This window comes from Dama dama, chromosome 5 (assembly GCF_033118175.1).
Source record: "Dama dama isolate Ldn47 chromosome 5, ASM3311817v1, whole genome shotgun sequence".
Taxonomy (NCBI): Eukaryota; Metazoa; Chordata; class Mammalia; order Artiodactyla; family Cervidae; genus Dama; species Dama dama.
This window is the reverse complement of record NC_083685.1, coordinates 90994632-91009827: the sequence shown is the minus strand read 5'-3', so window position 1 is coordinate 91009827 and position 15196 is coordinate 90994632. Positions and strand designations below refer to the sequence as shown.

General features: G+C 55.5%; 2 protein-coding genes across 9 annotated transcripts; one reads left to right on the top strand and one right to left on the bottom strand.

The window, feature by feature from the left end:
* Positions 1–315: 315 nt before the first annotated feature.
* On the bottom strand, positions 316–10228 carry TP53I13 (tumor protein p53 inducible protein 13). Of its 8 annotated transcripts, none has more exons than XM_061142969.1 (7): positions 4435–4593; positions 4184–4255; positions 3915–3956; positions 1754–1882; positions 1411–1614; positions 745–1300; positions 316–665 (listed from the first exon to the last, which is right to left on the bottom strand). In XM_061142969.1, exons 1-7 carry the CDS (start codon positions 4504–4506, stop codon positions 553–555), a joined length of 1188 nt encoding a protein of 395 aa, XP_060998952.1. In that variant the 5' UTR covers positions 4507–4593; the 3' UTR covers positions 316–552. The 8 variants fall into 8 exon arrangements, with proteins under 8 accessions (XP_060998952.1, XP_060998956.1, XP_060998954.1 ...); XM_061142973.1 differs by lacking the exon at positions 4435–4593 and adding an exon at positions 10091–10228 and having other exon boundaries at positions 317–665; XM_061142971.1 differs by lacking the exon at positions 4435–4593 and adding an exon at positions 7351–7404 and having other exon boundaries at positions 317–665.
* Positions 6616–14145, top strand: ABHD15 (abhydrolase domain containing 15). Its single transcript, XM_061142968.1, has 2 exons — positions 6616–7493; positions 9921–14145. The coding sequence occupies exons 1-2, from the start codon at positions 6616–6618 to the stop codon at positions 10444–10446; spliced, it is 1404 nt and encodes a 467-aa protein (XP_060998951.1). The 3' UTR covers positions 10447–14145.
* The last annotated feature ends 1051 nt before the right edge of the window (positions 14146–15196 follow it).

The window sequence follows — 15196 nt, the reverse complement described above, 5'->3', positions numbered from 1 at the left end:
TGAGTGCTGCAGCCCCCCTACTGAAGCGGGGGACGCCCCTTGTCTTGTTAGCGGGGTCCTGCAAACAACGTTTCAGTAACTACCACCAGCGTCCTGCCGGCCGCTAGCCCATGGTGATGGGAAGGGTCTACCACGTTACTAAAACCCAGGATCTGAGGCCAGGTTGGCAAGAGGCGGCAAGCGGAGGGTGCCTGACGATCCTATAACCCCCTCCCTACCTCAAACACGACCTACGTGACCTAGGACAGTGTCCCCGGTGGGAGTGAGTCTGTCTGTGTGGCAGATGCACAAGCTCAACCCCAGCCTCTACTAAAATAATTTAATAAAAACGGAGTTTTTGCAACGGAGGCTGAAACTGCTCCTTTCTCCTCCTCCTCCTCCCCGTTCCTCCCAACAAGCCACACACTAAGGACCAGCCCATCTGCCGCGCTTGGGCGTGACTGCTCCCTCCGGCCGCCAGGGGGCGGCCCCGCGCGCGGGCCACGTGGCGGAGGTCGCGGCCTCCGGCGCGGGGAGGAGCCGGACCTGCCACAGCGGCAGGGCTGGTGCAGGTCACTCGGAGCTGTCCCCATCCGGGCCGCTGTCTGGCGTGGGCGGGAGGAGGGGTCTCCGGCGGGAGCGCTTGACCCGGCGAGGGGGCATCAGCAGCCTCCGCTTCAGCACAGCTATGGGCAGAAGGGGGAGCGGTCAAGGGCCGGGAAGCCCCCGGGGGTGGGGCTGTGGGTGAGGAGGGCCGCGTCTCACCAGCCACGGTGTCCCGGCTGTCCACCGTGGGCTCCCAGTAGATGCTCTCCCCGCGTCTGAAGTTTCGGTGCAGCCGAGTGCAGAGCGTGGCCAGCGTGAGCAGCACCAACAGGAAAGTCAGGGCCATGGCCGCCCAGGCGGCCTCCTCCGTGCGAGGGGTGGGGCCGCGGGCGGCCCTTGGTGGCGCTGCTGCCCGAGGGGCTGAGGAAGCCTGACCCGGACAGGCACAGCCCCCAGGGCTGTTCTGCCCTTTGGGCGGCTGAGCATCCAGCCTGGAGCTGACATTGCTTCCTGGTCCCCCAGGCAGCAGTGGGCTAGTGGGCACAGACCGGGCATTATCGCCTTCACCCTGAGGTCCCAACATGGGCTGCTTGGCCTCCAAGCTCCCTGGGGAAACAGAGGGGAACCTCGGGGCTGAGGGGGTGGGCTGGAGACCTAAGGCGGCCCGCAGCCCACGTCTCCTGGCACCACTAGCAAAGAGCTGCCCAGGTCTGCTAGATTCCACCTCCACGCCGGGTGGCCGCCAGCTCCTCAGAGTAAAGGCCAAAGCCGGGGCCTAAGAACAGAAGAGACAGTGGTCACCTCCTCCCTGCCCAGATAACCCAATGGCACCACCACCCTGAGCCAGCAACCCCATGACCGCCACACCTAGCCAGCACCCCTCACCTGCACACACCCTCGCCGATGGCACAGCCTCCCCCTGCCCAGCGTGGGCACCAAGGAAGGGGGCCCAGGAACAGTGTCAGAACGGAACCCAGCTTTCTCTCTCCTCTGCTTCCGCCGCTGCCTCCTCTTCAGCCAGTGGGCAGCCCGGGCCGGCTCCACCCACGCCATCTCCAGCGCTAACCCCCATGCTGCCAGTACAAGGGGCTACGAAAGGAGGAGGGAACTGTTAGCGCTAAGTCAAAGCTGGGGAGCAAGCAAGCGGAGGCCCTGAATTCACCTTGCCCTGCCCACGGCGCTGCAGCCTCCGCCGGTACCAGACAACCACCTTTCAGCAAGCACTTACCCGATCCTGGGTGAGGCTGGAGTCAGAGGCCAGTAAGGGCTGGGCCACACAAGTGTGGGCGAGGAGGGCAAGCTGGAGCTTCAGCCAGGGGTGGGCACAGGGGTGGTAAAGGAAGCTGACATCCTCAGCCTGCAGGAAAGGCATGGAGACGTCAAGCCGGGCCCAGGTCCCTCCTGAGAGTCCCAAGTTCTCCCATCCTGGGGAGCCAACTTCAAGGGACTCCCAGGATGACCAGATGACCCTCCCTCCTTCTGGGCTCAGGAAAGGATAAAGAGCCCTGGATACTGGCATGCATGCCCTCTTGCCTCTGAGCATTCCTTCATCCCTCCTCTCTGAGCAGTGCCACCCCTCAGATGTCATAGCTTCCACGACAACATGCGTGGTTAACCCTGCCAGGCTCAGACCACTCTCTTCAGCTATGTTCCTCTGCACCTGGCTCTACAGGTCCCCCATCTAGGCTGTAACCACCCCGCAGAGAGACCGAGTCTTCCACGTATTGACCCATCTATATATATTCAGTCTCCCCAAAGCATCCGATTACAGGGCACTCAGGCAGCAGGTGCACAACCTCACTTCAATTATTAATCATTCTTTGATTGAGCTGACCTGATGCTCGGCATTTGTGCCGAAGGCTGTAGGAGATGCCAAAAGAGAACTCCTGGGCTCCGCTTGCAGGGAATACAAAGGAAAACTCAGGGAAACAGGACTAATGCAAATAAACGAGCAAATTAATAAAGCTCAAAGTGATTAGCAGTTAAATTTTAAGAGACAATTACAAGCATTACACAAATTTGGAGAAGGTGATGAATAAATAAGGGTTAATGTGCTCAGGCAAGGTCTCAAGAGAGAGCGGACTCCTGCCCTGGGCCTTGAAGAAGGGTGGGCATGGATGGCAGGAGTGCAGGGAGCTGCCCCCCTTCAAGTCAGGTCAGGCCAGGTATAGACGGGAAGGAGTCTCACACTCATGGGTGGTGAGCAGACCAACATGACTGAAGGGGAACCAAAGCTGTGGAGAGTTGGATGAGGCTTGAGGCTTACTGAACCAGGTAGAGCCAGAAAAACCAGACAGGGGGGTGGGGCCACGATAAGGTGGGAAATGAGGAGCCACTGGTTTCTGAACAGTTTGCAATGAAAAGGGCTGTTTGGGGAAAGGAAATAGATAGGTGGCATGAGCTCTTCTGGCCTGGAGATATTACAAGGATCAAAAATAGTTATTTCAAAAGGAAAACCAAAAGGACAGAGAAGCTATCCAACCACTGGCAGTGAAACATGCAGCCACACAAGGTGAGCCCAAGGTTTGGTCGGTAACCTGAGGTACACACACTCCATGCTGTTGGTTAGTTGCTAAGTTGTGTCTGACTCTTTTTGACCCCATGGACGATAGCCCACCAGGCTCCTCTGTCTGTGGGATTTCCCACGCAAGAATACTGGAGTGGGTTGCCATTTCCTTCTCCAGGGGATCTTCCCAGCCCAGGGATCAAACCCACGTCTCCTGCATTGCAGGCGGATTTTTTACCACTGAGTTACCTGGGAAGCCCATTACGCACACACACACTCCTTACAGCTTCCTATTTTCCTAAGTGCTATCCCACACAATCTGTTTACTCCTTATGGGGAGCGTGTGTGCTCAGTTGTGACCCCCTGGACTGTAGCCTGCCAGGCTCCTCTGTCCATGGAATTTTCCAGGGAAGAATAATGGAGAGGGTTACCATTTCCTACTCCAGGGGATCTTCCTGACTCAGGGATTGAACCCACATCTCTTGCGTATCCTGCATTGACAGGTGGATTCTTTACCACCAGTGCCACCTGGGAAGCCCATAATAACCACTAAGAACCTCTCTCACAGAAAAGCGGGGCCCAGAGAAGTCAGCAGACTTCCCAAGTCACACAGCAGAGCTAGAGCACTGGTTGTTTTCTCCTAGGACTCTCAACCCCCCCTTGCAGCCTCCTGCCCACACAGTTAGCTACTCAACAGCATTCCTGACACCTCGCTGCATAAGACAGAGGCCTAAGCTCACTGTCCTCGGCCTAAGAGCACTGTCTCCTCCTGGAGTGGGGAGCGGTAAAGAATGGAGCCAGTGAGCAGAAGAGGTGGAGAAAGCCTGCAAGGAGTTGGCTGTTTCCAGCGCAGACCCCGAGGATGCCTCCTGCTTGTACTCACCTGCTGTGGCCGCATCCGTGTGTAGGTCACTCTTGGTGACACCTGTACCAGGGAGACAAGAGAACTGAGAGGCCCCGGGAGACTCTGCTGCGGGGGATGGGGGTGGGGCAGGACAGCAGGCCCGTGCTGTCACGTTGGGTGGTGACGCTGGTGACGAGGGCAGGAGGAACAAGGTGCTCAGAGGATGGCTGCGGAGGGCACCGCGAGGCCAGGGCGGGAATGCGCTACCCCTTCACGTTTCTCTCTCCCACCGCCCTCCAGGCTCCCACCTGTGGGGGCAGAGGCCACAGGCCCTCGGGACAACGGGCTCCCGCCTCCTCCGCCGCCGGTTCAGCCACCACCTGTGGGTCCAAGGAGCAGAAGAGCTGGATCGTCTGGCCTCGGAGAGGGCTCTGCCCTCTCCCTCCCAGGCCCAGCACTCCAGGGGAGAATCCCGAGTCCCCCTCTCGGCACGCCCTTCCTTCTGGCAAAGCACTTGGAGACCCCGGGCCGAAGGCTTCTCGGCAGCGGGTCGCCTTACCTCACGGGGACCCAGGAGCCCCGCCAGGGCGGCCAGGAGCAACAGCTGGGGCGGCGGAGGAGGAGGCGCCATCCCGGCCCGCCCTAGGCCGGCCGGCAGCCCAGCCAACAAGGGAACGCTCGCCGCCAGGGCCTGCCCCCGCGCACCCACGCCGCCCGCGTGCCCACGTAGACCCCGGGCCCGCGCCCGCCGGTCCGGCCCGACCCCAGATCGCGCGCCTTGACTCCCAGGCTCGCGCGCCCCCGGCCTCGCCCCGCCCCCGGCCTCGCCCCGCCCCCGGCCTCGCCCCGCCCCCGGCCTCGCCCCGCCCCCGGCCTCGCCCCGCCCCCGGGACTCCGGGCTGCTCCTGCCGGGTCCCCGCCCCGCCCCGCCCCTGGGCCCGCCCACAGCCCCGGCCGCGTGCGCACGAGTCCGCCAGCCCCAGCCGGAAAAGTCATCTGGAAGCGGGTCCTCAGCGCACAGCGCTGCGAGACTGGCGGGACCACCTCCCTCCGCCGGCACTGGTCCCAGCGGGTCTCCGCGGCCCGCAGGGCGCAGCTGCAGCTCCTGGGTGGGATCGTGGAGAGGGAAGGAGGGCGGAAAATGGAACTCCTATGAACTAGGTGGCCCAGGAGAGGAGACGCGTCCACTCCTTTGGTAAACCCGCTTCAGACTCATCACTGGAAGAGAGGCAGAATCCTGAAATACAAACTGCGGAAAGGAGAGGGTACCCACTGCTTCCCTCGCAAATAGCTCCCGAATCGGAGGAGTCTCAAAGGGTCTCGGGCCTCCACGCTCCCCAGGCCCGGAAGACCCGGGAAGCTGCAGCCGGGCTGGGGGCTGCTTTGTTGTCCACGTCCGCCTCCGCTTTCGTGATAAGCCCAGCGGCGGCCCGCCGCTGCCCGAGGAGACTTTGGCCACCTCGTGAGGTGGAGTCACAGGCCTCGCCCCCAGCTGGGTGCTCGGGCCAGACATTCCCCGCAGCGGGGCGCCCGCTGTGCCGCCCTATCCCGGGCGCCCATCTCCTTGGCCCAGCTCGGGATTTTGAGGGAAGACGGGAAAGTGGGTGGAGGGTGAGAGCTGTAATGTCCAGCCTAAAACTGAAATCGAGCAAGAGCGTCTCCTACATCCACCGCCCCCACCCCCCGTGACTTGCAAGGGGTATTTCTTACCCGCCCCCCGAGCCCCAGAGATTGAGCTGATGAAGGGACTCACTCCATCCCCCGCCACGACCCGCTCGCGGGGTGACAGGCACCCCCTCCAAGGGCACCCGAATGCATCTTTCCCTCCGGCTCAGGGGCTGTTTCTTTTGGGGAAGTCCTTCCTGGGGAGCGGTGTTGAGGGTTCCCTCTCCCTGCAGCCAGGATCCAGGGCAGCCCCATGCTCGCGGGGGCGTCGACAGGGCGCTAATGCAGGCAAGGGAAACGCGCAGTCCCTGGCCCTCTGGGCTCCAGCTGCAAGCCCGCGGTTGGGGCGCGACGCCTGCCCTGGCCCTCGCTGGCCCTGAGCCGGACCCCCTCCCGGCAGGAGTTATTGCGCAGTTGAGGGTGCCGGCGGGGCGGAGACGGACACCGAGATCGGAGAGGACCGCCTGTCCGGGCGACCGAGGTGCGGGTGATGGTTCCCGCTGCAGGCGCGCCGCGCCGCCCCGCGGGAGCCCGGGGTCCGCGCCGGGAGCTGCGGTTCATTAGCTTCTCCCTTTTGCTGCTTCTCGGCAGCGGCCCCTGAGGGCGCAGTGACGCAGGGGCTCCCCGGGAGCCACACACCCCACACACCACGCGGGACGGAGGGGTGGGGGCAGAGGATTCTGAGGCTCACCCCCGTCTCCCCGGCCTCGGCCTCCGAGTCTACCCCACTCCGCCGCCGCCCACACTCCGCTCCTCGGCTCGCCTTCCCCACTCCCTTCCGCCTCGCCGGCGCGTCCTCGCTGCCTCTCCGTGGCCTCCGCTGCTTTCACCCTCTGCTCCTGTCGCAATCTCTGTACAAAGGGCCGGCGGGCGGGAGTCGGGGGGCGGGTGAGGGGAGCCAGGCGCGAACTGGCTGCCTCTGCGGGGCCCCGGCCAATCCAGAGCGCACCCTCTCCCTGCCCCGCGGGAGGGCCCTGGGCGGCCGCCGCGGCCGGGCGGAGCCGCGAGCAGAGCGGGGAGCAAGCCGAGGGGCGTCCCCGCCGCGGCCGCCCGCCGGGGGCTCTCCAGCCTCGCCATGCCACCGTGGGGCGCCGCCCTCGCCCTGCTCCTGGCCGCGCTCGCCCTGCTCGCCCTGCTCGCCCTGCGGCTGCGGCGCCCCAGCAGGCGCGCCGTCGGAGCGAGGACCCTGCCGGGGGCGCGGAGCGAAAATCACGGGGAGGTGGACGGCGGAGGCCCCGCGGGTCAGTTAAGCGACGGGCGGGAGCCGCTGCCCGGCGGCTGCAGGCTCATCTGTAAGCCGTCGGCACTGGCCCAGTGCCTGCTGCGCGCTCTGCGACGCTCGGCCGCGCTAGAGCCGGGGCCGCTCCCCTGGCTCTCCGGGCCCCACCTGCAGACCCTCTGCCACTTCGTGCTGCCGGTGGGGCCGGGGTCAGAGCTGGCCCGGGAGTACCTGCAGTTGGCAGACGACGGGCTGGTGGCCCTGGACTGGGTGGTGGGACCTGGCGCCCGGGGCCGCCGGGCCACCAATGCCGGGGGCCTCCCGGCGGTACTGCTGGTGATCACCAATGCCTGGGGGCGCCTCACCCGCAACGTGCTCGGCCTCTGCCTGCTGGCCCTGGAGCGCGGCTACTACCCGGTGATCTTCCACCGGCGGGGCCACCACGGCTGCCCACTGGTCAGCCCCCGGCTGCAGCCCTTTGGGGACCCGTCCGACCTCAAAGAGGCTATCACTTACATCCGCTTCCGACACCCCGCCGCCCCGCTGTTCGCGGTGAGCGAGGGCTCGGGCTCGGCGCTGCTGCTGTCCTACCTGGGCGAGTGTGGCTCCTCCAGCTACGTGACCGGAGCTGCCTGCATCTCGCCCGTGCTACGCTGCCGCGAGTGGTTTGAGGCCGGCCTGCCCTGGCCCTACGAGCGGGGCTTTCTGCTTCACCAGAAGATCGCCCTCAGCAGGTGGGTAATGGGGGCCGCAGACCCGGTGGGTAGGGTTTGGGGCTGGGAAACAGCTCTGCCTGGTAATGAATCAAACAGGTGTAGAGCAATTTGGGCAGAGTTCTCCACACAGTTTCTGAAGAGTCCAAACCCTCTAGTCTGGACAGAATCAGAGAAGCAAATTTAAAAGCCACGGACCGACTGAGTCAGGATCATTAGCTGGAGCAGGGACTCCAGCCCAGGGGACCCCCTGGCCTCACCTCAGCTGCACCGCTAGCAACCTGAGCACCTGATGCTGCACATCGCCTAATCAAATCAACAAAGAGGGCTTTGGAAGCAATTGTGACTGATTGTCCAGATTGTTTCCTTATAGTCTCTGAGCCTGAAGGTGACAGGAATCAGAAATTTGGTGGTTATTTGATTTATTGAAATTCCTTAGACCTGACAAGTGTTTTGCATATTCCTAGTACTCAATATTTATTGCAAAAATTTTAAGAATGTTTAAACATATTTCTTTAAATATCCAAAAAGAAAAGAATCTACCACCACGGTAACAGGGAGACTCTTCCACTGAAAAGGCCTGGGTGACAGTCCCACAGCAAATAAGCAGGCCTCGGCTTACACTGTTGCTTTCCTAGGAGATGAAGGGGTTAGCTAAGTTGCTGGGAATTCAGGATTTGAACCCAGATGGGTCTGGCCTCACGTGCCAGGTCTTTCTGCCCCATCACAGTGTTGCCATCATGTCTAGCTAATCCCTATGAGCCTCACTTTCCTCTTCAGTTAAAGGGAGTTAATAATAACCACCTCACAAGGTGGCGTGAAATAAGATAACCAAAGGACGGGGCCTGGCACCAATACACGGTGGCAACTGTGATTTCTGTTTCTTTCCTTGCTCCATTTTGCCTCCCTGAGCTCAACAACAGCCCACGTGCTACCATGGCAACCCAGAGCCACTGCAACAGTCCAGGGGCAAGGTGCTCTCACATGGCCTAATTGTCAGTTTCCTTCTGCAAATGACCACCATCAGTGCTGCTGACCCCAGGTACCAGCTGGAGGATACAGTGAGGGAAGTGAAGAGAAAAACTGGGCCTTTAGGAACTGCCCTGCCCATGGAATTTGGGGATTGCCCACGTAGGGCAAGCCTCTTTGAACGTTTGCAGGAGGCACCTATCCAAATTCAGCTTGCTAAGGTTGAATTAACCCAAACTAAGTACTGAACTACCCATCCTGGCCTCCTGGTCAGGGTGCCAGGCTCTCCCCAGGGAGGTGGAAACAGCAAATATATCCCTCTTTCCCAGAGCAGTTGCTCTCGGCCTCCCATTTGGGAACTCACCCCATAAATTAATTATTACACTCCCAGTTACTTCCTCTGCCACTCAGCCCTCTCTAGAAGTACCTGCCCCACTGATCAAGGTCACACTCATTTGTCATCATCTGGACAGCATATTATCTTTTAAAAAACAACCAAACTGGGCTTCCCTGGTGGCTCAGCGGTAAAGAATCCGCCTGCCAATGCAGGAGACATGGATTCGATCTCTGGTCCCGGAAGATCCCACATGCGGTGGAACAGCTAAGCCCGTTACACCACAGCTACTGAGCCTGTGCTTAAAAGCCTCACTACACTCCCATGTAGTGAGAGCCCACGCTCCACAACAAGAGAAGCCACACAACGAGAACCTCGTGCACTGCAACTAGGCTCACCACAACTAGAGAAAATGCTGTGCAGCAACAAAGACCCAGCAGAGCTAAAAATAAATAAATAGATATATTTTTTAAAAAGCAAGCAAACTAAAAAAAAAAAAAAAAGCAAGCAAACTAATACAACTTAAAGTAAAATGTTAATGATGGGGTGCCACTTGCTGCTTTGGATAGTCTGAGCCAGTGGGTTCTAAGAGGGGTACAGGAGGGGACAGTTTATAGCAAGTTCCCTACAGGGGTCAGAAGTTGAGGTCAGGAGGAGAGTGGTCACGGCTGTAAAGTCAAATGCTGCCCCAGGGCTGGGGAGGTGATGCGGTGAATGACCATCCTGGTAGAAACTATAATACAGGAAGGAGGGCAGAAATACCCTGATTGTTGCCATGCCAGCCCATGTCATCAGATCTCCTCATTTCCTTTGAGAAGCCAGCTAGCTGCATTTTATGTGAATTATCCTGATTTTATTATTTTTGGCCAGGCCATGTGGCTTGTGGTAAAAAGCCATGCCATGTACCTTAGTTCCCTGACTAGGGATCAAACCAGGCCCACGGCAGTTTTAAGCACCGGACTGCCAAGGAATCCCCAAATCTCCTGGTTTTAAATGATGGCAACAATGTGGAAGTTTTTAAGCACACTATATGACCAAAGAAAGCCTCCATGGTCAGACACTGGCCTGTGGGTGACCATTATGTAACATGTGGTGTCAATTTATTTTCTCTTTCCTTCCTTCCTCCTTCAACTTCTTGCTGCCAGGTACGCCACGGCCTTGGAGGACACCGTGGATACCGGCAAACTGTTCAGGAGCCGCTCCCTGCGGGAGTTTGAGGAAACCCTCTTCTGCCACACCAAGAGCTTCCCCATCAGCTGGGACACCTACTGGGACCACAACGACCCCCTCCGGGATGTGGATGAGGCAGCGGTACCTGTGCTGTGCATCTGCAGTGCCGACGACCCCGTGTGCGGGCCCCCAAGCCACTTTCTGCCAACTGAACTCTTTCACAGCAACCCCTACTTCTTCCTTCTGCTCAGCCGCCACGGGGGCCACTGTGGCTTCCTGCGCCAGGAGCCCTTGCCAGCCTGGAGCCATGACGTCATCTTGGAGTACTTCCGGGCCTTGACTGACTTCTTCCGGACGGAAGAGAGGATGAAAGGGCTGAGCAAGCGCCGAGCTTCCTTCCTGGCGGGCCGGCGTCGCTGGGGAACCCTGCCGAAGTGGGAGGTCTCCCCCTCTTCTAGTCTGGAGGAGATCTTTAGCTGGAAGAGATCCTATACACGGTGAGGCCTGACCCGAGAAGCCCCTAGCCCTGCAAGGAAGAACAGAACTGCACATGGCTGAGTCCTTACCAGGCAATGAGGACTGAATGCGGCCAGCTAGCTGCAGCCCTTTGCCCCTGGTCCAGCCCCTCTCTTAAACTGGTCTGTGGAAAGACATGGAACCCCCTGGAAGCTGGCGTTCACTGGCCCCTGAGTGGAACTCCTGCCCCGACCCTGTTCTGCACATGCCAACTCATCCCGGTTCAGCAGCGGGGCATTGCCCATCACTATCCCCTGTCACTGACTTCATAAGCCAAAGAATAGCACCGTTTAAGTCCCTGGACTTTAGAGAAAATGCTCACTCACGAGCAATGACACAGAGAAGATGAGTTTTTGTGAGCCATGGGGTAGGTCTGTGCCACTCAGGTTCTCAAGCTGGAGCCACTTGAGGTAGTGGGGACAGACAGGATGTTTGTGTCTTCGTCCCACTTCCCTCGTTGTTTTTTTCCTGCGGCTGTGGCGCTCCGCTGAGTTCGCGTGGTGACGGCTGTGAAAGCGGCTCATAGCCGTGTGGCCGCGACAGTGAGAGAGGCCCGGAGGCAGGCAGTGCTGTGCGGAGACTGGGCTGGGGAGGGTGAGGAGGCGGAGAACGTGAACGAACACCTGCGTCTGCAACACTAAGGTCCAGTGTTTGGATGAGTTCTGCAAGTCTTGATTGGGAGTGGGGGGCTGATCTGGGGCTTCAGCCTAGGACCTCAAGACTCACTGAAGAGATTCCAGGGGTGATTAAGAATAGGAAATCCTCGCAGGGTGTGCTTGACCATGGCTCAAGGAGCCAGGCTTTCAGACATTCTAGGTGCTCCTTCCAGTACCATTTTGGAGGATTACTCCAGCGAGCTCTAGCGAGAGGTGTTTTTCTCTAGAGATGTGAGCTTTCTCTAAATGGTAAAAGTATAAACCTCATATCTTAGGTGGTTTTTTTGGTTAGTTGCCCTCTTTTCAGACACTGCTGCTAACCTTTCCCTCTTCAGAGCCTAGAGAGACATCTGGTACCAGAGAAAACAGAAGTTCCAAGAGATTGACTGGAGCTGACTCAGTGATTTATGAATATTTCACATTATCACACCTTTTCTGCTCAATTAATCAAAAGGCTATCCATCCATGTAGATGCAGGAAAAGCTTCCCCCAGGATCTGGCCACTTACTGACTGACAGGCTCCTCGGTGTTTTGAGGACTAATGCTGAAGATTAGAGTAAAATAAGGCATCGTATGGATTGACCCACACAACTTGGTTTGGATTAAGCCATTAAGCAATACAGTAGGACATCCAGTCCATCCCCTCACCCCCAAAAAAGAAAGCTTTCCCCAGAACCAGAAGTTTTAATTGGTCATCAAGAAAAGAAGGCACCTCTTGTGACAAGAGGCTCCATCCTGGCCTCACAAACAGCAAAGCAATTTTAAGGAGAGATGTTTACCATGTCCTAAGGCTTGGTATGAGGAATTCCTGGGGCCATGGATAATCTTCCCCCATTCTTGTTCTTCTAGATCAAATAAGAAAAAAACCCTATAAACTAACCCAAGAATCTGAACCAGAAGGCAGACAACACTCAATTGTCTAAGGCACATTATCCTGTCATGAAAAGACTCCCCACTGCTTGTTCCTCTTCCTCCACGTTCCTCAGCTAACATTCTCTCACTATTTCTGAGCAGGAGAAATAATAAGGAAGTGAACCCCAAAGAAGCCATTCTGCTTCTGGCTAACCGCCTTGGTGTAAGGCTTGGTGAAGAACTACTGACATCTGGCCAGCCCTGTCCCCCAGCATCTGGTACAGTGGAGATTTCAGTTTATTAGGTCTTGCACTCCCATATGCAGGACCCGATGATAGTTCAGAACTCACTGCAAACCGAAGAACACTTCAGTGGTTTTTTAAACACCCCCCCACCCGCACCCCCAGGATTAAATGGCCCCTAAGGGCTAAAATCTGGATTGTTTCCCTAGGCCAGATACCTTGGGACTCTGGTTCTTTGAGATAATAGCTTTTGGAGAAATCATGGTTCATCTTTTACAGGAAAGCAAGCTTGTGGGGTGGGGATAGAGGAAGATATATATATCCTTTAAGTGATAAAAGTACAAACCTCACATCTGAGGTGTTTATTTGGTTAGTTCCCTCTTTTCTGACACTACTACTAGCCTTTCCCTCTCCAGTGCCAAGCTTCAGAACAGCCCAATCCAGCTCCACTGATTGCCTTGGATCCACAGCTCTAATGACCTAAACCCCAGTTCTCCTCCATGCCCCTTGTGCCAGATGTACTCAGAGCCGTTCTCAAGAAGCTACTTCTCTCCTGTCTTCTTGTCACTGTTTGGTGACATCACTGCTTTTCAGCCCATTTTTGCCAGAAAGTGTACTTCCGGTTCAAGCAGGTTTGGGTGACTCTTCCCTTCATCTAATGACAAAGGACTCACCCAAACTGGCTCCACCTTTGTTGTTAGCTAGTTGTATGAAACCCGATGGAAGAACCCCAGACACACATTCTGAGAGAGTGCACTGGCCCTTGAACAAACAGACAAGTTACAAGCTGGGGGGAGCAAGAAAACAATGAAACAAAACCCAAAGAAGTACCCTCGAGCTGGGAGTTTTCCAGGTAGCATGTCTGGCAATCCACTCAGGTCTCATTCACTTGCTCGCCTCCCCTTTTGGTCTTTTCATTATTTAGAAACACCTTTAAATGGTAAAGGGGGTAAAAACAACCCAATGACAATAAAGAAGACATCATCTCTGAAGTAGAAACTGCATTGTGTCTCCATCCACTGGATCAGAATGTAGGAAGCCCACAACTGCTTCTCAAAGTTTCTTTGAGTTCTACTAAGTTCTGACCTTTGATATCAAAGACTGTGGTTAAGCTGTAACTTAATTCTCTTAAAGATTTAGTATTTTATGTATTTATACATGGTTTCCAAGGTGGCTTGGCCAGAGATGACAATATGAAAAAAACATAGCACCAAATTCTCATTTTGAGAAGACATTGTCTCTGTTTTGTGTGAAGATATCCTTGCTAAGACTTGAGTGCTGTTATAAGAAGTCTTGACACAGGAAGTGTCATTTCAGCTTTATATACAACCTCAAAACCACACCAGAACCAGAAAGTCTTCTGTACTCATCTTCCACCCAGACCACAGGATCTTTTGTCAGTCAGTCACGCTTAGTAATGCCAAGGTTTCTTCCTTTAGAAATGAACTTTAAAGTTTCTCCATGCTTAAATAAACAGATATACTTGGCCACTTTGGCAGAACTTGCCAATGATACCAGTGATTCAGTGATACCAATGATTCTACAGCCAAGCCACAAAGGATGGCATCAGAAACTGTTTTCACTATGTATCACATTTTGCAAAGTTAAGATTGAGAAGTTATATCCAGGGAGTGTCCGAGTGCCCAGAGATGGAATGAATGCCTTAGAAAGCAGGAAGTCCCACAACTCTGGTAGAATATGCAACCACTTGGCACACATCATGGAGGGGACCTGTGCTGAGGGATTGTGGAATTTCATTAAAACAAACAATAAAAGATATTAACATTTTAAAAACAGGTATCTCTAGCTCCTCCAGCCTTCCTGTATAAGAAGATAATATCCTGTTCTAGTGTCTATCACTAGTGTGATTAAACAAAAAATTCTCTCCAACTTGTTTGCCTCTGAATAATAAATTGCAGTCTCCCTGCAACAATGGAATGTCATTTTTAAATCTCCAGAAACAAACATGCTGTTTGTCTCGAGTCCTCTATGTCCCGAGCCATGCTTACCTACCTGTGAGTTAACAGAGCCTCACTGCACACTATTTACTGGATGTTGCTTCACTTCTATAGTTCTAGGTTTGTGTCCCCTAACACTAACCACTGGCGGCTCTGTTTAATCAATAACCAGTCCTCCTGCTCTGGGCTAATCATTTCCCAGTAGGCTCAAAATTCCCTGATCATTAATGGTACCTACACAGGGATATTTTCCAGGGGCAATTACTCATTTGTGTGTTGGACAGAGCACTGAAATAGTTTGTGGAGATGTGGGTTCTAGTTTCTCCTTCATCAGTGACACACAGAACTTTTGGGCAAGTTATGAGTTATTCCATATGAAAACACTGTGACAATGAAAAGGCCTTAATTTAGGTCTGCGAGGCTAAAATGAAATAGTAAAAGCAGATGAATCCTATTCTGCAAGTCCATTTAACTCCACAATCAGAGCTCAAAGACCTCTGTAATGAGGTGACATCTTTCAGATCAGAATCTTTTTTCCAATTCTTTTAAGGCCAAGAAATTCCAGTTATTAATTCTATTGCAAAGTAGGGAAGGACCTGGAAGAGCTGCACCTTTGAGGCTCACAGACTGGGTGCTGGGTTGCCCAGTTGAAAGCAAACTCTTCCTACCCCCTTCCCAAGCATGCACGCATGCGTGCGCACTGATAGCCATATTATGGTTAATAGGTTATACATTGGTTCATTTGTTCCAGCCAAAAAACCATCTTTCTTCTTATAAGTGACGGTCAGAAAAGATGTACTTTTCAAGATCTCACAGTTGTGGTGACGGGGCTAAAGACCAGAACCCCAAACACTGCTCTTCATGCCACACTTTGCCCTTTCCTAGTTAATATGACAATAAGTAATGCTCATCTTAAACTCCATAATGTAAAAGGCATTAACAAAAGGAGAAAGAATGTTTTCAGAGCTGCTGCACAACTCTCTGATGGAGTCAACATGAATCTACGAATGGTGTCCCTGAAGTTGTT